This window comes from Dipodomys merriami, unplaced genomic scaffold, assembly GCF_024711535.1.
Source record: "Dipodomys merriami isolate MVZ:Mamm:240054 unplaced genomic scaffold, mDipMer1.0.p SCAF_33, whole genome shotgun sequence".
NCBI classification, from domain to species: domain Eukaryota; kingdom Metazoa; phylum Chordata; class Mammalia; order Rodentia; family Heteromyidae; genus Dipodomys; species Dipodomys merriami.
Window position 1 is genome coordinate 11,797,718 of NW_027204826.1, and position 23,838 is coordinate 11,821,555.

The 23,838-nt window shown below is 48.7% G+C and overlaps 1 protein-coding gene across 2 annotated transcripts in view; it reads left to right on the forward strand.

Moving 5' to 3' along the window:
- The window catches only part of LOC138842039 (protein FAM169B-like), a 29,861-nt gene that overhangs the window by 1,460 nt on the left and 4,563 nt on the right, over window positions 1-23,838 (forward strand). For both annotated transcript variants that reach the window (XM_070043169.1, XM_070043170.1), the window contains exons 2-7: window positions 5,638-5,765; window positions 9,114-9,213; window positions 15,307-15,392; window positions 18,671-18,848; window positions 20,526-20,708; window positions 22,381-22,512. In XM_070043169.1, the coding sequence (XP_069899270.1) occupies window positions 5,638-5,765; window positions 9,114-9,213; window positions 15,307-15,392; window positions 18,671-18,848; window positions 20,526-20,708; window positions 22,381-22,512 (807 nt within the window). The remainder of the gene's footprint in view (window positions 1-5,637; window positions 5,766-9,113; window positions 9,214-15,306; window positions 15,393-18,670; window positions 18,849-20,525; window positions 20,709-22,380; window positions 22,513-23,838) is intronic.

Here is a 23,838-nt window from a genome sequence, read left to right on the forward strand (position 1 = left end):
GAAGCATGAAATGAAAAATTAGGCTTTCAGGTAAGGCTGTATCAAGCCCCTACTTAGCTCTCGTGTTGAAACAAAGGGGAAAGGCCTGCATCCTTTTTGTCAGCATCTCTGGCTTGGTGGAGGGGGTCCTATCCAGAGAGGATTTAGAGGTGCCTTATAGTACTTCAGATCATTCTGATATGCCCTGTAATCAACGTGATTCTCTCTCTCTCTCTCTCTCTTCTCTCTTTCCCTCCCTCCCCTCTCTCCAGAGTGTCTACATGTTTTTCATTTCCCTGATACTGAAACTCATCTGAGGTTTCCCAAGACCATCTGCTGCTGTCATTTCAGTTTATAGTAGAAAGAAAGAGAAAAGGCACAAACAGCCCAGTTCTGTCACAGCCCTCAGCCTTTTCTCTTCTTTTCTTTCTGTTCTTTCTTTTCTTTTCTTTTCTGTACCGGTCCTGGGTCTCTGTCCCTTAGCTTTCTCGCTCAAGGCCAGTGCCCTACGACTTGAGCCATAGTTCCACATCTGGCTCTTCATTGGTTGATTGGAGATAAGAGTCTCACAATTTTCTGCCTGGGCTGGTTTTGAACCACAACCCTCAGATCTCAGCCTCCTGAGTAGCTAGGATTATAGGCATGAGCCACTAGTGCCTGACTGATTTTTTTTTTTAAATATTGAGGTTTTGGGGCCAGGAAGAGCCATAAAGGAATGGAGCCTTCAGTGAGAGATTGCTGTGCACAGAGGGAACACAGTGTACTCAGGTTTAATGACCCCAGGGTCTTTGCACCTTCTCGTGATTCCTTGCTCAATCGTGACACCAACACAATGTATCATCTAGACTTCTGTGTGGATCACACAGCACGATGTGGGGCTGGAGGTGCTGGTGTCCTGACCTTTCTCCCAGGGTCCAGGGGTGGCGTGGCAGGGTAGGGTGAATGACCAGAACTTGTCCAGGACGGTGGGTGCTCAGGTCTGTCTCTCTGACCTGTGAATCATTAGTTTGGTGATTGGCTGGCTGCCTTTTTCCCACTTCTCATTTCTCTGATATTATTTATGGTTTATCCCTGGGAAGTTCTAAAGAGAGGATTGTAGGGAATTGTGTGGGTTTTGTGACATAGAAATTTCAGGGCAAAGGTGGGCACTGGTGGCTCACACCTGTAATCCTAGCTACTCAGAAGGCTGAGATCTGAGGCTTCTGGTTCAAAGCCAGCTCAGGTAGATAAGTCCATGGGACCCTTCGTCTCCAATTAACTAACAAAGAAGCTGCAAAGTTGAGCTGTTTTTCAAATGATAGAAGGCAAACCTTGAGTGAAAAAAAACAACAACTAAGAAACAATGCCCAGACTCCGAGTTCAAATCCCAGTACTGGCACAACAAACAAAAATATAACTTCTTACAATAATGGTCTCCAGTCCAAGTATGACTCTATATGACCCTGTGCTTTCGTGGACTGTTTTTGGTGTTTGTGTGTGTGTGTGTGTGTGTGTGTGTGTGTGTGTGTGTGAGAGAGAGAGAGAGAGAGAGAGAGAGAGAGAGAGAGAGAGAAAGAGAGAGCTGATTTGTGCAATGTGTATTTACCCACATCTGAGCTCTTAGAAGGAACATCTTTAAAAAACTATACAGAAGGAAAGGTCTTCCTTTATTTATGCTTTGCTCAGAAAACATGAATATTAAATAAAAATGTTTAAATATTTAAAAGCATTTGGTGTAAAGGCACAAACAAAACAAAATATGTCTTTCTGAAAAAGACTAGTTATTTGCGGTGAATATCTGTTTTTAAGTAACAATGAAACCTGGTTATTGACGGATCATCTTTTCATTGTGTCTTCTTTTATACTAATTAAGGTTTCCTCCATCCTGGCTCAAATCCTATTTTTCCATCTCCTGTTTTGCAGTTTAATATTTGCGCCATTTTTCTTTTAAGGGCTAATTCTGCAAGTGATATGTGTGTGTGTGTGTGTATGTGTGTGTGTGTGTGTGTGTGTGTGTGTATTTAGCTCTTTCTGAAATTAGTCAAAAAGTTTACTTTTTTCTGGGATCATTTAAGGGCTTTAAAATACCTTCACTTGACTTTCTCTTTCTAGCTTACATGCCAATATTATGTAGTTCCCAGTTCTACTGTGATGCATGTGTCTGTGTCTGTGTCTGGTCCTGAGCTTGAACTCAGGGACTGGTTACTATCTCAAGGCTGGTGCTGTACCACTTGAGCTATAATTTCACTTCTGGCTTACTGGAGATAAAAAAAAAAGTCCCACAGAATTTCCTGCCTGGGCTGGCCTCGAACCACAATCCTCAGATATTTTTGCTAGATGGAGGATGAAAACTATTTTTCTTTATTGCAATGAAAATAGATTACCATTGTCACTTGGCTTCCATAGTTGTGGGTGAGAAAGTAGTTGTCAATCGCCTTGCTATTCTCTTGCGGGAGATTTCTTTAACTCCCCCCACCCCTTTTTAATGGGTTTCATTATTCTATTAACTTCATTTTTCAACCTCTGTTTACATATTTGAAAGAAAGGGTGAATGCATTATGCTTTCTTGGCTTTATGAGGGTTGAGGAAAGTTTCAAACAAGCTATGTGAAAGCCCTTTGTAAACTCGAAAATGCTGCAAAGGTAAGGAATAAATAGAAGACAAGTACAATAATGTGCTATTTTTCTAATTCTTCTACCTGCAATAGGTAGACTATTATTTTTCTTCTCTTTTTCTTCAAGGTCCACCAAGTATTTGATACGAATACTAGATTCACCATTTATTTTTCAATCTTACAAACAGGTCCAGTTATGACACACCAGGTACAGTAATTCACATCTGTCATCCTACCTTCTCAGGAGGCTGAGATGTAAGGATCACAGTTCAAAGCCATCCTGAGCAGAAAAGTCCCTAAGGCTCTTAGCCTCTAATAAGCCAGTAAAAAACCAGACATGGAAGTGTGGACCAAGTGGTAAAGTGCCAGCCTTGAGCAAAGAATGCTAAATGACAGTGTAAGATCCTGAGTACAAGCATTATTATTGGTACCAAAAAGAAAGAAAAGAAAGAAGGATGGGAAGGAAGAGAGGGAAGGAAGGAAGGAAAAGGAAGGAAAGAAGGGAAGGAAGGAAGTGAAGAAAGAATAAGAAAAGAAGTTATCACATTGTATTTCCAGTTATTTAGATGCACCTCTGTCTCAGATAATCTCATTGAACTCCACAGATCCATTTTGTTGTCTGTCCTAGGAGTTGAACTGAGGTCCTTTGTACTTGGTAGGAAGGTGCTCTACCAATTGAACCATGACCCTGGGACAACTTGCTTTAGGTATTTTTCTGGCCTGTACCACCATCTTTGACTTCTGCCTCCCTTGTAGCTGTGATGAAAAGGGCTTTATACCACTCCTAACTGATTGATTCAGATGGAAGTATCTCTTTTTATTTATGTATTTCTTTTTGCCCAGGCTGACTTCAAACCTAGGTCTTCCCAACCTCCACTTCCCAAGTAGTTGTGAGTATAGGTATGAGCCGCTGTACAGTCCCTTATCCATTCCTTGAATGCAGCATGTCTGAGTGGGGAGCCTAAGTTTAATTACTTGAGGGCAGCAACTCAATCCACACAAAGTGTGAAGCCGAGCACCTGTGTTCTCTCAATACCCTCTGACGCTTCCCCTAAGAAACCCATTTTATTTGTACCCCTTTGTGAAGGACGAGGGGCAGAGGTCAACTAGGAAAAAAAAAAGAACCTAACCACCACAACAGGGAAATAAAAACACAAAAAATGGTTAGGTAGTAGCCATAGCTAATTTTAACTCTTATAAGTAGGAGTTGAATATTACTACTTCAGTTTTGCCTCCTTCCATCTCTCCCCCTCCCCACCGACATTCTCCAAGCAAAAAATTATTCTTACTACAACCAAAGAAAGATAACCCACACTGAAAAAGCAAACAAACAAAAAAATCTCCACATGCTTACAGCCAGTTTTTCCAATGACATGACGCCTTGGAATTCTGTTGGAGATGAGCTTTTCGAAACAGCAAAGCTGGTGAAGGGTACAGCTAGTAAAACTTAAAAACACCTTCTTAATATTCCTTGTAATAGCAATCCCGTCTGAGAAAAGCTATGCTTTGCAAAAAATAAAAAATGGAAGTATGTTCCTCAATCTTGGTGGTAAATTAGCATTTGAAAAGGATGTCAGGCAAAAGACTAGCTACGTATGACTACATGAGAATCGCCAGTCCCTCTCAAGAGATTCATTAATTGGTATTGCTGTTTACATTGGGAGGACCAAAAAGAAAAAGAAAAAGAAGTGCTGGTAAAGGCTTCTTCAAACAGGACGCCTGGCTTGACCGGCCAGCAGGGGCTGAGCAGCTGCAATGGGGGTGGGGGTGGGGGATGGTAAAGGAGTGACTGACTGTAGCATCTGTTAATATAGCCTTGGGAACTTGAGCTCTGCTACAAAGATCCTGAATAATTCAAGTATTTTGCCTGGAAAGACTTTTGGATATACCACTATTCCTTTTTTTTTTTTTTTTTTGGATGATTACATGCCAATGTGCACTCCAAAGTGAATTCTTAAGTGCAGGTTTTGTTGAGTGAGGGATTTCCACTTCTTGACAGCAAATTTTCCGTTTCAGCTGTGCACCCCTTTCTAATAAAAAACCATTTTGCATTGCACTGAAAAGATTACATTTTTTATGGCTTTGCAAAAAAAAAAAAAGAAAGAAAAGAAAAAGAAAACCAAAATGTCATGTTCACTTCAAGCCATTAAAACCCTGAACAGGCTCAAACTGCTCCAGGGGCGTCTGCTACTGGGGTGGACCCGAGTTGGGGGGTCTCAGAAAGGGAAGTTTCTTTCTCCTGGGATGGAGGACGGGGAGGGGGCTTTGCCTCAGATGCCCTGACTCTCTCCTACTGATTTATCATCCACCCTCCACCCCAAGTTTCCGGAATGTTCTCTGTGTAGGAAACTGAATGCAGATTCTTGGCCAAGTCCTGACCCTTCCTTCCCAAATCTCTCTAGCCTCATGCTAGTGGCTGTGGGCCACTAGCTTTTGTGTTTGTGTGTGTGTGGGTGGGTCAGTCCTGAGGTGTGGGGACTTGAACTCAGGACCTGTGCGCTGTCCTTGAGCTCTTCTGCTCAAGGCCAGTGCTCTACCACTTTGAGCCACAGCGCCACTTCTGGTTTTCTGGTGGTTCATTGGAGATAAGAGTCTCATGGGGACTTTCCTGCCCAGGCTGGCTTTGAACCGCAATCCTTAGATCTCAGCCTCCTGAACACTTAAGATGACAGGCGTGAGCCACCGGCCTCTGGTCCCCCTTTTTGTTTTTTTCCCCAACAAAATCTCATTCTCTTGCCTGGGTCAGCCTGCATCGTGGTCTTTTCCTGTTGATAGTTCCTGCGGAGCTGGCATGACGACTGTCCAGCACCCCAGCTTTTTACTGGTTGGGATCGGGTCTCTAGAACATATCTCCTGTTCCCCCCCACACACCCCCAAGTCTCAGCTGGCTTTCCCATCTCCATCCTCCTGACTGCAGCCTTCCAAGCAGCTCCCAAGATGGCAGGTGAGAGTCACGCTACCCAATCCGAAGATTCCAATTGTTTTGTTTTGTTTTCATCTTCAAGAAGTGACTTTTTCTTCATGAAAAGACTCGGGCTAAGATCATCCTGGTTTTCCCCCGGCAGGCAGCTACCCGGTGGATTTTCTAGAAGATGATCCTGAGGGATATCAGGAAGCGACCGAAGCTTACCTCGCCTCGCTCAGACACGGGACTGGGGCCACGCCAGTTTTCTCCCTTCCCACGGGGGAGCAGGTATGGATGTTTTCTCCACGAAGCGCTCCCTCAAATCTCATTTGGATCATAGACTGCACCAGAAAGAATATCCTAGATGAAAACAAACCAAAGACCCCAACAACAATGAAACTTAAACAGCCCCCCATGACATGTGTGAACTAACACATCTGAGAAGCAGATAGAGGCCTTGGTTGGGATTCTGGAATCCTGAATGTGAGTTGAGCCATGCCAGGCAAAAAGCTATCTAGCCCTCAGGATTCAAGCCTGCTGTGTGGCTTCGAGCAAGTGTCTTAACACCAAAGGTCTTGGTATGCTCATGTCTAAAACCAAGGCAGTAATAACAGCACTTATTTCATGGTGGTGGGTGAGTATTAAGTGAGACTCCATGTGAAATGCCTAGCCATGCCTCAGTTTACCCATTTGTAAACTCAGGAGAGTGCTTCATTTTGGGTCTGTCAGATTTGATAGAGTGCTAATGTTTTTGTAATTTGGAACTATGCTGTGCCAATTATGATTTGTGTGTGTGTGTGTGTGTGTGTGTGTGTGTGTGTGTGTTAATACTAGGACTTGAACTCAGGGCCTGGACACCGTCCCTAAGCTTTTACATTCAAGACTGTAACTCTACCACTTGAGCCACAGTTCCACTTCTGGCTTATTTGGTGGTCCACTAGAGATAAGAGTCTCATGGACTTTTCCTGCCTGGGCTGGCTTCAAACTGTGATCCTCAGATCTCAGCCTCCTGAGGAGTTAGGATGACAGGTATGAGCCAATGGCAGCTGGCACGATGAAGATTTTTGAATTGAATTTGTGAATTTAATTCAAATTTTGAATTAAAGTTGTGTACGTTGTAAAGCAGGACTTTGGGGGAACAGAGAGAAGGGGAGACAGACACTTTTATTTGTAGTGAAAGTGTTTGTTGTGAGTGCAACTTTAAAATTCCAGTCTTTTTTTTTCTTTAGGTCTCTCTCTCTCTCTCTCTCTCTCTCTCTCTCTCTCTCTCTCTCTCTCTCTCTCTCTCTCTCTCTCTCCAGCAAGTGAAAATAACACAGCAATGGTGGGCCTTACCCAGGTCCATCCCCTCTTTCAGATTCACAGCTGATCTGTAGAAGGAGACTCAGACTCCTCGTTTTATACCTGGAAGATTTCATTCCTGCTAGAATTTGTCCCCCCCCCCCCCCCCCCCCCCGCCTCCCCTGCCCAAGTTGGTAGAGAGGACACATTTCCAGAGTGAATGAAGACCTGGCTTAGCACAGATTATAAGCAGTGGCTTCCCTGAGGTTTTGAAGGTGTGACTCCCCCAAAGCACCCTGATTTGTAGGGTTGCAGAGCTGGAGTGCAGGGGGAAGGATGCTGGCCTGGCATACTCTGGCGCCCCCCAGTGGTCATGAGCAGATGTGCACCAAGTCTGGGTCTCGACTTGCCCAGGAGTTGAATGTTGAAGGTAACCAGAGGCCGGTGAAATCTGCTTTTATTGCCCCTGAATTTGCAGGTTGCTTTACTTCAAAACCACCAACCAACCCTAATAGCGAGAGAGTACGCTTCACAAGCGAGCGATCCTAGTATCATTAATGAAAACATCAAATGAGACTCTTACTACAATTGTTTTAGTGAGCTAGAGATCTAGGGGCTGTTTCCTGCCATTTAGCAATTTGGTGGGGGTGGAGGGGTAATCTCATTAGGAATGAGGTTTGGGTCTTTTCATTGCTTTTAGCAGGTTTAACTTGGCTCTTTGTACCCAGAGGGGTCTTTCTCCACCCCAGAAAGCTTGGGGTGTAATCTTTCTCTCCCATAATTAACTCTTTTCCAGTCTTCAAATCGGTCTGACCCATTTAAAATACAATTGTTATTTACTGATTCCCCTGCCCCCCGTTGTAAAGCAGTATTATTCATTGTGGATTTATTTGGGAACTATGACAACAGATAGAGAAAATACAAGCATCCTGGTTAACTACTGTAAACATTTTGATATGTTTAAATTTAGATTTTTTGTTTTGTTTTTGTTTTTTGGACATAAGGTCTCACTATAGAGCCCCAATTGGCCATTCTCTAGTCTTAGCTTCCCAAATGATGGGATTACAGGCACACATCACCCTGCTTGGCTTTTTGCATTTTTAATATATATATTTTTAAAAATATAAACTTAGCTGCACACTGGTGGCTCATATCTCCCTAGCTACTCGGGAGACTGAGATCTGAGGATCTCGGTTCGAAGGCAGCCCAGGCAGGAAAGTCTATGCAGCACTTATCTCTAATTAACCACTAGAAAACCGAAGTGGAGCTATGGCTCAAAGTGGTAGAGCGCTAGCCTTGAGCAGAAAGGTTCAGGGACATTGCTCAGGCCCTGAGTTCAAGCCCCATGACTGCCAAAAAAAATTATATATAAGCTTGATGACTCTCTGAATGGAACATGGTCTATCCAATAAGATTCTTTCCAGGTTGATAGGCTGTGGTGTTTCATGGCTTGGTACGAGTCCATTTCTTTGATGCACTATTCTTGATGTAACCTTAGGAGTGCAGGGGGTTGGGCAATCATCTTCAGGATTCTTCAGGAAAATGGCTCTCCAAATGAGGAGGTACTAAGATGTGTATGCGTCCCAGGACTTGCTGAGAAACAGTTCCCTGGAAGTTGGAGGCTTCCAGCGAAGTCAGTTGTGCCTGGAACACGCCTTCTTTTTTGCCTTTCTTATACTCCCCTTGGTGTCCAAAGCAGTCTTGCTAATGGAATGTGTTGATCTTCGGTCTGGGCAGCTGGGAGTTGGCTTGGTGGCTCCACACAGGCCTTGGGCTATGGGGTCCTTGAGCCCAGGGGACCATCCCAGTGTGGGAGACCCTAGCAAGCACACAGGCACCCCAAATTGAGCTTCTCTATATGGGAGGCAAGGAGCAGGACTGAGGCCAGGGGTGTGCAGACAAGGTGTGCATTTTTCTTGACTGCTTTGCAGGCAGAGGTGGAGGCCACACCACCACTGGGGCTCAGGGAGGAGCGTGGAGGCTAACTGGACCGATGTGGCTCTGAAGTGGGAGTGAGGCCTGAGTTTGGAGGCCCCAAGCTGAGGAAGGTGGGGAGGGGGGGACAGGAGGAGAGGTCCCAGGGCATTGGCAGCAAAGGAGGTGTTTCATCAATGCTTGGATAGGCAAACAGGTGGAGGTGGGCAGCGCGGGCTGGCACGATGGGAGAGGCGTTTGCCAAATTCTCCTGTGCTGAGCTCAGGCCGGGGAAGGGTTTCACTTGGGTCTCGCTGGCATCCCATTAAATTAATTCCCGTGTTCTTTCAGTGAATCACCGTACTAACTAATTGCTCAGCCATTTCCTGTGCCCTTGCTGTGATGAAAGAACCAGGCGGTGGGTTTGTTGTTTTTCTTCAGGTTCAACTCGAAGCTTCGTCTGTGTGCTTCTGCGCTTTGTACCGAGATGAACCCCAGCAGAAGATCCTGGTTTGGGTTCATCCACAGGACACAAAGACAGGTGGGAGTTATTGTGCATATGTGTGTGCACACACTCCTGTGTGTGTGTACTGTGTTGCGTGTTGGCTGGCTAACTTTTTGATTGTGATCCTTCTGCTCTCCATCTCCGTAGTAGCTGGGATCATAGCTAGGGGCCACCATGCTGGGTTCTAACATGTATCTTTTTATCTTGCCCACAAGTGTGGTAGCTCTGTGTGTGTGTGTGTGTGTGTGTGTGTGTGTGTGTGTGTGTGTGTGTGTGTGTGTGCATGATGGTACTCTGGCTTGAACTCAGGGCCTTGAGCTCTCTCATAGCTTATTTTGCTCACAGCTAGCAGGGCTTGACCACCTGAGCCACACCTTCCCTTTGGCTTTTTGTTAGTTAATTGGAGATAAGAGCCTCTTCCACTGTTCTTTCCTGGTTGGCTCTGACTGAGATCCTCCGATCTCAGCCTCCTGAGTAGCGAGGGTTACAGGCAAAGCCACCAGTGCCCAGCTAATTCACACTCATTTCAAATCCAATCATTCTTGAGTTGGCCTATGGAACCTTTCTTTACAAGCTCACCTGAAACCCTCTTCATGTAGGAGTGGATGTTTGGTGAGCCAGGCATTGGTCTGAAGCCAACGTTCCCCCTCACCCATTGGTTCATAGCTGGTCTTTTTGGCCTATGCCTGGTGTGGTATGTCTCAGGAAGTTTGGGCTTCAACTTCAGGTTCAGAATCCGAGGCTAGAGCTGCTGGGGTGTCAGTCCCCTGAGTCGGCACCATCCTGTCCTCCTGTCCCCACCTACCCCCCCCCCCCCCTTGCTTCTAATTTGGAGTCACTTGCCTTCCTAGCGAAAATGGCCCCCTGGGCACGAGAGAGCTGGCCTTTCATTCTTTCTGAAACCCCAGCAAGAAGAGTTGGGAGTGTCCTCAGGGCGGATGAGATGGATAATTGTAGTTGACTCCCCTGAGAGTCCCATGGAGGGGGCACCAGTCTCTGGAAGGTTCCAGAATGAGGAGCTTCTCCTGGCAAGATGGCGGCAGGTGGGCGGAAATAATGGGATGTGAGGTCTGGAAGGATATGGATCTCCCATTTCCCCAGGGCCCAGATCTGGCTCCTGACTCCGGGGTGCTATCTGCCCCCTCCCTCCCAAGCACAGTCTGGGTATGAACCACACCAGGCCCCTTTGTGTGTTCCCAGGTTTCTGTTCAATCTCCCCATCACATTCCCCATGCTTGCCTGCACCAGAGGCCATGCTAACAGGCAGGTGGAAGCGAGCACAGCATTCACAAGATACTGAGTGATGGGCGGGATGGGGCTGGGGGCTGAGATTCAATCTCTGAGTCTTCTTTGCTTGGTGGAGGGGAAGGAAGGCCGGTAGGAGCTGGGCGGACCCACTCATCCTCAGCAATGCCGTGGGCGTGCTTGGCAGACAAACAGTGGGGAAAGATAGGACACAGGTTGCGTGGAAGGGTTTTGGCCTGGCCCCGTGCAGTTGCTAATTGTGCTTGGTAATTTAGGAGGATCTGGGCTGTAGGGGTCAGGTCCTTATTCATGGGCCTGATCATTTCCTGTGGCCAATCGTGGGTAGATGATAAATTCCCTGAAGGTAAAGGCATGCCCCTACCGAACTCTGCTGGGTATCTGGCAAGCAGACCAGCTGACAGTCGAATAGCAGGGGAATGGAGGGTCTAGTGTGAACACGGTAGGACCCTGTGTTCATTTCTCTGTTTAGAATGTCTGTCTTTCTAGCCAGCTCCCAGGACATTTTGTGACCAGTCTTGTAACAGTCACCCTTCAAATTGCTGCTAATTTATTTACAGTTTTTGGTGATTGCACATCTTGTGCATCCTGAGAAAAACAAGTAGGCTTTTTTTTTTTTTTTTAAAGATTTCTTTCCTGGAAAAACATGTTCATTATAGCCTGCAGCCACAGCAAGCGCCAAGCTAAACATTCAAATGAAACCAGAGCAGCCCTGGAGCCTGCCTTCCGAGGGGGGCATGAGCCTGGCCTGGATGAGATACCCAGGCCAGACCTCAGGGCAGGCCCCCGCAGGGCTGTGTGTTGAGGGCAGGTGGTGGGAATCTCGCAGGGCTGGAACTGCATGTCCAAGGAGCCTGGGAGAACTTTTCTCAGAACCAGGAGGTCCATTTTGGGGTGTCTCCTCACTCACCTCTGTACAGGCTGCCCAGACTTTGGGAATGGTTCCGGCAATGGAGGCTGGAGGCAGAGAGGCTGTGGATTCTCAACCCTGGAACCCCTCTCCCCCTCCAGCTCCTGCTTTGGCCTTGAGGGAGGTGGGCAGGACAGACAGGCAGCGTTCACCTGTAGGCTCTGTCTAAGAGCTGGCTGAGTTGTAAACTTGAGGTCCACAAGCCAATGTGGGGGGCGCACGGGAGAGGCTCGCCCACCAGAAGAGGCCTACTTTCAGCAGAAGAAGAGATGCCATTTCCTGGCTTTGACTCATAGATCCCACAGACTCATAGATAGGGCATGTGTCCCCCTGTCCTCTTCTGGGCCCCCTTGGTTCGCAGACACCGTGCTGGCCTCCCATGACCCTAAGGGAAGGGCAACTTGTGATTTCAACCCAGGCAACTCTTCAGATAACTGCCAAGGGAAAGCTCAGCCTGGGGAGTTGTCAATCATCCCGCCTCATGACCCGGAAGTGCCTCCCTGGAGGAAGGTTCACCAGAAATGCCCTGCAGAAGGAAGGCTCACCGGAAGTGCCCTGCTGACAGACCTCTCACCGGAAGTGCCCTACAGAAGGAAGGCTCACTGAAGAGCCTGGGAAGATGGACAGTTCCGGCCGGAAGCTGCCTCTGTCCCCGCGCCAGCAGCACTTCCGGTCGTCAGGGCCTTGGGTTCGCGGCCGGCGGCCTCCCCGGGCCCCCGAGGGAGCAGGAGGGGCCGTGGTGGCCGGACGCGGCGCTGCGGCTCGAGTGGTAGAGCGGTAGAGGCCAGCCTGGAGTCCAAACAACAACACGACGAGGACAGCAGGGACCGTCCAGGAGAATGCCTCAGTGTCCGAGGGCAGGCGAGGCCGCTCCTGGAGGCCTACGGCGGGTCTACCGCCATGGGCCTACCTGCCCTGGATAGACCTACCTGCCCTGGATAGCTCTACCTGCCCTGGATCTACCTGCCCTGGATCTACCTGCCATGCACTGGATCTACCTGCACTGGATCTCCCTGCCATGGGCCTACCTGCCCTGGATAGACCTACCTGCCCTGGATAGATCTACCTGCACTGGATCTACCTGCCCTGGATCTACCTGCCATGCACTGGATCTACCTGCCCTGGATCTACCTGCCATGCACTGGATCTACCTGCACTGGATAGATCTACCTACACTGTATAGATCTACCTGCACTGGACCTACCTGCCCTGGATCTACCTGCCATGCACTGGATCTACCTGCACTGGATAGATCTACCTGCACTGGATCTACCTGCTGTAGATCTACCTGCACTGGATCTACCTGCCATGGGCCTACCTGCCCTGGATAGATCTACTTGCACTGGATAGATCTACCTGCACTGGATCTACCTGCACTGGATCTACCTGCCCTGGATCTACCTGCACTGGATCTACCTGCTGTAGATCTATCTGCACTGGATCTACCTGCTGTAGATGTACCTGCCACGAATCTATTGGCCATGAATCTGCCTGCCTTGTGTCTACCTGTGGTGGATCTACCCACTGTAGGTCTACCTGCCACGAATCTACCTGTGTGGGTCTCCCTGCCGTGGGTCTCCCACGACAGCCTGGTAGGTAGATGGCTGCACCCGAGAGACGCTTGGTCAAAGCTCGCCTTGATTTTGTGCCTGCTTAGCAATTTTGAATGTTTCCCTTAGAGGGGCTGGCTTTACTGTGGATTTTTTTTGTTGTTGTTGTTGCCTCCCCCAACAGCTTAGAGTTTAAAGAGGCACCCTCTTTACCCTCACCCCGTTTTCCTAGAGTTAAGGAAAAAAGAAAAATCTATGGGGGGGGGTGGGAAACAAAATTGCTCCAGGCAAGAAAGTCATGAGAAACACAGGGAGGCTGAGGCAACTGTGCTGTTGACCAGATGTTTCCTTCTCCATAACAGAAAGGCACCCAAGTTCACGGGCATCTGGGGGGACGTGTTTTCCTTTAAGGAAGACATCTGTATGGAGTGCTAGTCTCCCTAATGCAATGTGACAGTTGCTATGTCAACCAGCGTATTTTTTCCCCTCCCTGTAAGTTATTGACCAGTTCAGTCAATGTTGCATAAAAGTCAGGCAATGTCTTGGAATGTGTTTATGTGCTAGGCTTTGCCAGAACTTCTCAGTGTTCCCCCCACTCCCCCTCATGCCCCTCCTACCCCAGCATGTATTTTATTTTGCTTTTGGGAAGATGGCCTGTCAGTTTGGTTTAACTGTGCTTTTTTTTTTTTTCTCGTATTTTGTTTGTGGAACTACATATTTCTTAGATTTGTAACGGGGCAGTGGTGGCCTACACTCCAGGGGAGCAATAAGGAGGGGAGAAAGGGGATGGGGGAAGGGACTTGAGGGCCTTTTAGCTTTGATGAGGAAGTCCCAAGCCCTGGAGCAGCCAGGAACCATTTGTAGCTAGTTTAGTGGGGTAAGATGTGTGTGGGGAACTTGTTCTGCCTTGGTTTTTATCAAGAGGGAAGAGGACTTGGGGGTGGTGAGCGAGGGGAGTGGAATGTCCCTTCAGCTCTGTGTGTGTCCATCTGCTTGCTGGCCGGCCTCTCCTTGCTGCCTTGTCATCCTCCGGTCCTCCTGGTCCTTGTGCTGTCAGAAGACAGGACATGGGTCCATCTGTGTCCTTCTGCTCAGACTTGACATCAGGCTGTCCTTCCTGCTCTCCTGCTTAGGGCCAATCTGCTTCCCCGGGGGTCCTTTCTGCTCTCCTCTACAGTCTCCTTTGGTCTTCCCTGCCTCCACTCTTACTCCAATCCCAATCTATTATCACATTCACAGTGGCACTTAAAAAAGAGGATTAAAAAAAAAAAACAACTCAGGATTCACACTTGCTCAGCTTGCTTGCTTCGATGAGGGCCTACCACTTGAGCTACACCTCCAGTCCAGATTTTGGCTGGTTATTTTGGAGTACTTGTCTGCCCACCCTGGCACTGAACTGTGATTCTCCAGACCTTATCCTTCTGAGTACCTCAGCTTCTAGGTGTGAGCCACCGACACCAGGCTCAACAAATGAGCATTTTTAGATTCACAGTTTAGGTCTCATGGCTTTGGGTGTAGGAGGGCAGAGACTTCCCATTCACACCCTGCCTGGATTCAAGCACAGCAGAGTTCACACCACCACAGACACTAACTACCCAGAGCCTGGCTTACATTAGATTCACTCTTGACATGGGATATTCTGTGGGTTTGTACAACTGTATAAGGCTACATACCTATCATTTTAATACGCAGAGTCTGGTCATTCAAATCCTCTGTGTGTGTGTTAGGAATTGAACTCAGGATCTCATATGTGCTAAAAAACATACCACAACTGAGTGACAACCCCTTCCCATAACATTTTCTTTCTTTGTGCAAGCACTAGTTTCTCTAGTCTGGTTAGAACCAACTCTTATCTTTCTAAAACACCACTATGACAATGGTGTTCCTTGCTTGGACTGATCCAATGACTTGATAGTTTTTGTCCAAGCCGCTGGTGGAGCTGTTGCTTTTGCCCAATAGTGTTAGGATATATCTTATTGAGAAATGACCCCTGGGTCTCTTATAAACAACTATGATATCATCTTCCAGTGACTCTCCTGTCTAGTACTCTCAGGAACTTGTGCTCTGAAAAGATCCCTCCAGAGCTGGGTATATATTTCAGTGGTAGGCTTCCCTGGCATATGTGACCATCCTGTGTGTGATTCTCATTATTTATAGAGAGAGATAGATATAGATAGATGTACATATCTACACACACAGTATCTATATACACATTATGCATTATATATCTTCTACTATAGAGTATATATGTATATGTGTATATATGTGTATGTATGCATGCGTGCATGTGTGTGTGTGTGTGTGTGAGCATGTGTGTGTGTGTATCCACCTTGGTAGATCCGTGATGTCCCACGTGGCTGATTTCCAGTGTGGAGCTCACTGACTGCCCCTGGTTTTCTCTTCCAGTTGTGGCTGTTTACTTGAAGGAATCCTGGTGGTCTGTTGAAGACATTCTGAGAACTTCTGAGCCTGCCAGGGAGGGTCTCCTGCAGGTGAGGGGACTGGAGTGTGTTTTTAGATTGTTATCATAAAGGTGGCATGCAGGAGGATCACAGTCACGCAGGTCAGGTAGAGAATGGGGTTCTTTTTTGGACCATGTCACCCCTATGCTCTCTGCCAGCTTTTCCCTCCCATCCCCACCCATGGGTTGTGTGTCTCATTTTTAACATAGCAGGTGACTGGATTTTTTTTTTTTTGCCAGTCCTGGGGCTTGAACTCAGGACTGGGACCCTATCTCTGAGTTTCTCTATGGTCAAGGCTAGCAGGCTACCACTTGAGCCACAGCACCACTTCTGGCCTTTTCTGTTTATGTGGTACTGAGGAATCGAACCCAGGGCTTCATGCATGCAAGGCAAGCACTCTACCACTGAGCCACCTTCCCAGCCCCGGGTGACTGGATTTTTAAATGAGCATTTGCATGCCAGGTTTTCAGGCACTGTAGTCATTCTGGTGTGAATGACTTAGAAGCTGTCTTCTCCATCGTGACTGCCCCCTAGGGCTGCCCCTGGCCCCGGCCACAGCCGTCAGATGGCGACAGCCATTTCTCCTTTCTAGGGGGGCTGGAGGTCCAGAGTTAAGATGTCTCTACTTGCCTGGACCTCTGTGTTCCCCAGAAGAGACATCCAACAAGAAGCTCTGTACTCACTGTCAGTCACCCTTTGTTTCTCTCTTTATGGGCCCAGGCGACCCTGAGTCCACATTTGGTCTGTAGATGTGCCTGTTCTGAATATTCCAGTTTTCCACGACTATGGCTGATGTAGGAGTATGGTAGGGGTGTGCATTCCACCAACAGAGTGATAGTGTGAAGATCCAGCCCACCCCTATTTCTTCCCTTGTAGAATGTGGTCTTCTCCTCCTCCTCCTCCCCCCTCTTCCTCCTTCTCTTCCTCCTTCTTCCTTCCTCCTTCCTCTTCTTTTTCCTCTTCTTCATTCTCCTTCTCTTCCTCCTCCTCATCTTCTTCTTCCCCTCCTTCTGCCTCCTGTTCCTCTTCCTCCTTCCTCTCTTCCTCTTTCTTTTCCTTCTCTTCCTCTCCTCCTTCCCCTCCTCCTTTTTCCCTCCTCTTCGTCTTCTTCCTCTTTTTTCTCCTTCTCCCTCTTCTTCCTCCTTTTCCCCTTCTCTTTCTTCCTCTTCCTCCATTTCTTCCTCCTCATCCTCTTCTTCTGCCTCTTCCTCTACCCTTTCTTCCCATTCCTCCTCCTCTTCCTTCTTTTCCTCTTCTGAATCCTCTTTCTCTTTCTTCTTCCTCTTGTTCTTCCTCTTCCTTCTCTTGTTCTTCCTCTTCCTCCTTTTCTTGTTCCTCCTCCTCCTCTTCCTCCTCTTCTTGTTCCTCCTCCTCCTCTTCTTCCTCTTCTTCTTCCTCCTCCTCCTCCTCCTCCAACAACAACAACAATTTCATGTTCTCTCTGCTAATATAAAATTAGTGGTCCTTATGAAGATTAGACTAGATCTTAGTTTTATGTTTTCGGAAATGTTTCTTAAGTCAAAAAATCACATGTTACATATCTTTTTAATTCTTTACCCCCTTCTGTAGTAAATTTGGAGAAATAAGTTCATTGACTCCTTTTCTCTCCTGCCAGCTTTAGATTGGATATTTCCTTTCTAGCAGATGCAGTCTTCTTTTTTATTTTCTTTTGGCTTTCCTCTGAAGCTGTTTGGGTTGTAGAAGTTGAAAAATTTAACATCCCACATCATGATTGATTCTTGGGAGTAGCCAGTTCTGCTGAGAGTCTAAACATCATTTGACTGCCACTGTCTGAGACACCAAATGTGAGGGCCTCTCAGAGCTGATCTGGTTTAATGTTCACAGATCCTTTCCTGCTCGAAGATTTGACTGTGGGTGAAGGTGATGAGTTTTACCCCCTGGGCCAATTAATTTATTGACAGAGACCACTTGGGTATCATTTGCTAGGCTGCTGCAAACAGCTTTATTTTTATTACTGGAGCATTGGAAAAACAGTCTGAGAGATCACCTGAGTGGTCCTCTCTCTTGACCTGTGGACGAAAGAGGGGGTCAGGACTATGGGTTGCCGGAGACTACCCAGGAAATCTAAGCTGAGCTCCCACAACTTCAAATGATGATGGTGGTGATGGTGATTGAGTGGCCAGGTGATTCCACATAAAGCCAGGCATTCCTCTGTGGATGGGAATCTCCTGTTCTCCGTCTCAGGAGAAGGGAGCTCAACAATGGCGGCTGGGTGGGCGTCAGGCACACTGGCTGTCAGAGCCCTGTCTAGCTGTCTCCAGTCCTCGTTGGAAAAGGCAGGGAAGTCCATAAACATGACCACGTGCCCTCTCCAAACGGGGACTTCTTCATCTGGGTACCAGGCCCTCCCTGGTAGGGGGCAAGAAACACTTGACAGTATGTGGGTGGCAGTCCTAACCCAGGTAATGGGGAACTCAGGCTGGTGGTTGTGTGTGTACATAAGTGTGCACACATGCGCGTGCGCACACATGCACTCACATACGCCCACGTGTGCAGCCATGCAATGAGATAGGACAACATGGTCACTGTGAAAAGAGCCAGTGACTCCCAACTCCTGTGCCAAATTGTAGTGATTGCTGTGGTGTTTGGGGGTTCCTGTGTTCTCTGGGTGTCCTGGGAGCAGGTGGCCCTGACCCCAGCCCCCACCTTGGTCCCCATGGGCTGCAAAATGGAGATGGTGACAGACAGAAGCGTGACATCGTTTTCCCTGGTGGCCTGTGAAAACATCCAGCTCTGCGGGCCTGGCTTTGACCACAGGACAGGGGCCTTGGCTGTGGGCAAGAGAGCTCTGGGTCACAGCTCAGACCGGGACAGGTCTCGAACCCCAGTCAAACCTCTGGGCTTGGGATTTCAGCGGGTGTTTGAAATCTGCCACAAGCTACTAAACCTCATTTTTCATGTGGCAGTTCATCTCCTCGATGATGTCTTCTCAGAGGGCCAGAACTCTGCTGCTGTTAAAAATGGCAGATGGAGTTTACTTCAGGACACATCCAGGGAATGTGCTGGAATGATTTGCCCTGGCTGCCCCTGGAGGCAACTTCCTGTTCCATTAGCCCATGGCTGACTCTGCTCTGCTGACTTGCGTTTCACCTCTGTGCGCCCCGGGAGGCCTGGGCACCTGACCCTGTGGCTGGCCCGGGAGGCCATGTTGTGGTGACACTGTGATTCACACTTAGGCCCTGAAGCACAAAAGAATCTTGGCACGCGCACCTGGGCCTGCGTGCGCACGCTGACGCCAGACACAAGCTTTCCCGCGTCTGTCTTCCCCCTCTCTCTCTTTTTTCAAGGTCCACTCCTTTGGGGAAAGGATTGTGCTTTTCACTCTAAACGTCATTGTTTTTGGAAGACTGGAGAGAAGTGTGAAAGAGGACGGCATGTTTTTTTTACCTCACTCTGCGAGGGAGCAGGCTAAAATCCTGTGGCGAGACGGAGCAGCCATTGGATTCTACTCAACCAAGATGAAAGGTGAGGGCGGGGCCTGGGCCATCCCAGCTCTGGATGGTTCTGGGGACTCTAACTGCCCTTAGAAGGAGTGCTGTGTGGAGAGAATCTTCTGGAACAGCGAAGTCCCACGGGGGCAAAGACTCTTTAAGCACAAGGCCTGTCTATTTCTTTTCTTTCTTGTCACGGGTTCACTGCCAGACAAAATGCTGTGGCTAATAGCTGACAGGTGGGGCGGGAGGGCCCGAGAGCCAAGATTCACAGACGTTACCTCAGCCGCGGCAGGCCAGCCACCACGACAAGGTTACATTAAACAACTACGACTTATTTTCAGGGCCGTGATGAGCGGAAAATGTGGAACAAGCGCAACTTAGTTACATTCCTTTTTTTTTTTTTTTTTTTAAAGTACTGGGATTTGAACTCAGGGTCTTAGATTTGCCAAGCAGGCACTATACTCCTGGAGCTACGATGCCAGTCCTTTCTTGCTTGCATGTTTTGTTTTTTTTTCCCAATAAGGTCTTACTTTCTGTTGTCCAGACTGGCCTGTGATCCTCTGATTAATGCTTCCCACGTAGCTGGGGTGACAGATGTGACTCACAACAAAGCTTCAAAGTACAGAAGTGAACATGGACGGGTCTGAAGCGGGAGAGGGGTGCAGGGTCCGGGGTAGCCACTTGAACAGACTTCTCTTTGGAATCGCCGCACTGCACAAAAAGCGTAAGAATGCAGATTCCTCAGGGACCTCTTCCCCAAACCCACAGAAATCACAAAGTGGAAATATTTTTGACTGAATAACAAAAAAAAAATGGGTGCATTTTTGAGATCAGTGTGTGTGTGTGGGAAGGGTGGTCTTAGGAACTTTTTGCCTGGCTTTGAACCACAGTCCTGCCAGTATTGGGTTTTCATATTGGTAGGATCATAGGAGTGAGCCTCCATGCCCAGCTTACATCTGCATTTATAGTTCCTCCCAAAGGAAGCCTGACAGGTGGGACACTGCGATCACATGTCAGTACCACCCATGGCTAGACACTTACCAAGCAGAGCCCAGCCCAGGTGCCAATCAAGGGGCTTGTTAATTAAATGAAGTGAATACATTAATGGCCCAAATAGGTGAATAATCTACGTTCAACCAAAAATCTTCGCCTGACAAGACTGCAATTGCAAACTATTTAGAATCCTACCCCCAATGGGCTTGAAATATGAGTATCAGTTTGTTTGGAACTTCATGACTTCAGTTTATAGGGGATGAGAACATCCCCCCATTATTATTTTGGTGGGGGGTGATGACTCACTCACTTTCTGAATTGGGGACACGTTCACCTCTTAGTTGGGGTTGGATCTGCTGTGTAGCCCTTTTCTTACCAGATTGCACTATCCCTGTGCGGGAGCCACGTCCCCTGGCTCCTGGATCGTCCCGGAAGCACTTGGTGTGACTCGGATAATCCTCGTGGGTTGTGAGGGAGAGAGCTGCAGAGCTGGGTCCCTGGCTCTGCGCAGTCTCCCAGGGTGCACCTGTCCAGCGGCTGCCCCAGCAGCAACCAATAGCATAGGCCTTTCAGCAACAGGGACGGGTGGGCTGGGGAGCGGCTGGCCTGGACTGAGCAGCTACCACGGAGCCTGTGAAGCGAATTCCACCTCCGCGTGGTACCGTGTGGTACTGGCTGTGCAGGGGACAGCGGGAACATCTTGCTTTCCCCACAGGCAGCTTGTGCGCTGATGGCACAGGTGCCGGCTACCTGCTGCCTGTCTTCGACACTGTGTTCATCAGGAGGAAGCATCGTCGCCAAGGCCTGGGGACGGCCCTGCTGCGGGACTTCTGCGAGACTTTCCACGAAGAGGAGGCCTTGGGGGTCAGTGCCCCCATCTCTCCTGCCATGTACCAAGGTAACCCCCGCCTCGTGTCACCTGCGAGCAGCCTCGGTGGCGGCAACGAGGAACACGTGGGGAGGAATTCCCGAGGCTCCCAGGGTGGGTGGTGCCCTGGGAACCCTCCCGGAGAGACAGAACCTGGTCTGCTTCTGCCTGAGACGTCCCCCATGCCTCCGGCACAGAGGCTTCCTCTTCAGTTCTGAAGATGTAGACCCTAGCTGGGTGCCTGTGGCTCACACCTGTCACCCTCACCGCCAGGAAGGCTGAGAAGGGGAGGCTGCAGTTGGAGGCCAGCTTAGGCAGAAAGGTTCTCAAGGCGCTCTTCTCAACCTGTAGCTGGCACGGCAGCACACGCCAAGTCTTCTCAAGCCACATGGGAGGCTGAGACTGGGAGTATAGCATTTCTAGGCTAGAAAAGTCTGTGAGACTCCATCTCAATGGAAGTAGCTGGGCGTGGTGGTGTCTACCTGTCTTCCCAGCTACAATGCGAAGCGGAAAATAGGAGGATTGTGGTCTAGCAGGAAGCTAGACCCTGTCTTAAAAAAGGAAGGAAGGAAAGAAGGAAAGAGGGAGGAAAGGAAGGAAGGGAGGAAGGAAGGAAGGAAGGAAGGAAGGAAGGAAGGAAGGAAGGAAGGAGGGAAGGAAGGAATGAAGGGAGGGAGGGAGGAGCCCAGTGCAAGGAAAGGCTGTAGGTGTGACCCAGCAGCAGAGCACCTGCCCAGCAAGCATGAGGCCCTGAGTTCAAACACTGGTGCTACAAACACACACACAAACAATACACTCCCCAAACAACACCACCCAAAAACACAAAAAGAAAATCTTTCCCAACCCAAGAAACCACTGGCTTAAAATATAGATGGAGCCTGGTGTCCATGGCTCATGCCTGCGATCTTAGCTACTCAGGAGGCTGAGATCTGAGGATCAAGGTTTGAAGTCAGCCCAGGCAGGAAAACCCAAGAGACTCTTACCTTTAATTAACCATCAAAAAGCCAGAAGTGGAGCTGTGGTGGCTCCAGTGGTCGGGTGGTAGCCTTGAGTGGAAAAACCTACTGGACAGCACCCAAGCCCTGAGTTCGAGCTCCAGTATGAGCAATTTCACAACAGTGTTAAAGTCATACACAGAGACAAAACTGAACTTTGAATTTAGCATTTTGAGCTTTTTCTGGGCTAGTGATATTATTGGGTCCAAATGGCTCCCTGTCAGCCAGGGGTCAGGAGACAGACAACTGAGACTCTGCCTCCTGCCTGTGACTAGTGTGTTGTGGAGGCTGACGTTCAATGAATTACATGAAAGGGTCCTCACTTGATTGTAAACTAAGCTTCGTGTTAGGTGAGGGGCTAGACTACAGACTGATAGACGTGTTCTGAGCTGGACGTGGTGGCTGATGCCCATGATCCTCATTATTCGGGAAGCTGAGATCCAGAGGATCAAGGTTCAAGGCTAACCTAGGCAAAAAGTTTGAGAGGCTTCCTTTTCAACCAATAAAAAGCAGAGCGTGGGGGTGTGCACCTGCCATTCCATCAACGTGGGGAGCATAAATGGATCACAATCTAGCAGGCCAGCTTGGGCAGGAAGTGGAGACACTGTTGGAAAAATAACTAAAGCAGAAAGGGCTGGAGGCATGGCTCAAGTGGTAGAGCACCCATGGGCAGGTCTTCCTGATTCAGGCTTGCCTTCCTCTCCCAGTCTGCAGGCGGTTCCTGTCAGCCTGTCCAGAGGTGCGAGGGCGGCTGTGGGAGGTGGAGCCTCCGGGGGCCTGGGGCCAGCGCATCAACATCTGGCTCAGGGTTCAGCTTCAGCAGGCGGGACTTCCTGACTGTGAGTGAGCATCTCCAAAACAAACTTCCTTGTGCTTGTGTGCGCTCTCGTCCCCAACACGGTGTGCTTGGGTCCAGTTGTTGGTCACACCCACAGCTGATACAGACCAGGTTCCCAGGTGGGATTGGGCTGTGGTGGGGGTAAAATGGGCAATGGGCCGTGGCCGGGGGCCTTTGTCCTTGGTGTGATTTCCCTTCCTGAAGGGGACACACCTACTGATCATCTCTTGGATTCATAGCAGGCTATGGAAGCCTCTCCGAAGGTCAGTTTGTGCGTGCTAAAGTGTATTGCACATATTGCTTTGCCTAGGTGAGGTTGAAAAGTCAGAGGATACCTTGATGGTTTGTTAATAAGCAAGTCTCTTCTTCAGAGGGGAGACATACACCCACAGAAATGCCTTGCAGAAAACATTCTGCTAATTGTGTTTTGGTGTGTGTGTGTGTGTGTGTGTGTGTGTGTGTGTGTGTGTGTGTGTGTGTGTGTGTGTGTGTGTGTGTGTGTGTGTGTGTGTGTGTGTGTGTTAGGTCTTGAACTCACAGTCTTGCTCAGCTTTCTTGCTCACAGCTGATAGTCTACCACTTGACCCATGCTTTCAGCCTGACATTTTTTGCTAGTTAATTCAAGATGCAGTCTCACAACTTTTTCACACAGGCTGGCAATTTACCATGATCCTCTAGGTCTCAGCCTCCAGAGTAGCTAGGATTACAGGTGTGAGCCAAGGGAGCCCTGGTTCGTGTTTTCCTTTTTGATGGCAGCATAGTATGACACCTGCTGACATCTTGTTATTTGTTTCCCTGTGGACAGACTTACAGACATAGCACATTGGCTTCCGTTCTGGATAGTGCCAGACAGTGCTCTGGTGAGTTTTCCCAGGGAATTGGAACCAAGGGGTTTTCAAGGGAGGACAGGGCCTCTCTGGGTCTTCTAAGGGAGGCTGGAAGAGGTGTCCTTCACATAGCCCGAGTGGCATGCAGGTTCCCTTCTCCCTGTATTCCCAGCTTGATTTCTCCCAGATGGAGAGGGTCACACCTGATATGCCTCTCAGCCCGGTCCTCCCCCGAGGCCCACAGCCAGGGGGAGGTTTCTTTGGTGGAAGTTTCTGGAAGTTTCTGGAAGTTTCTTTGGTGGTGGCAGGTGGCTCATGAGGGGCTGAGGGCCCCATGGTATTCAGCCTCCTGACACTCGGGTGACCGCCCCCGCCAGGCGGTGACACTCAGGCTCCTTGGAATTTATTGATGAGACTAGTCTAGGTTGGTTGTTTTGTTTTTAGCTGGAAGGCTTAGTGGGTCTTTGCAGATACAAACGGGGTGGGCAGGAGCTGGGGAA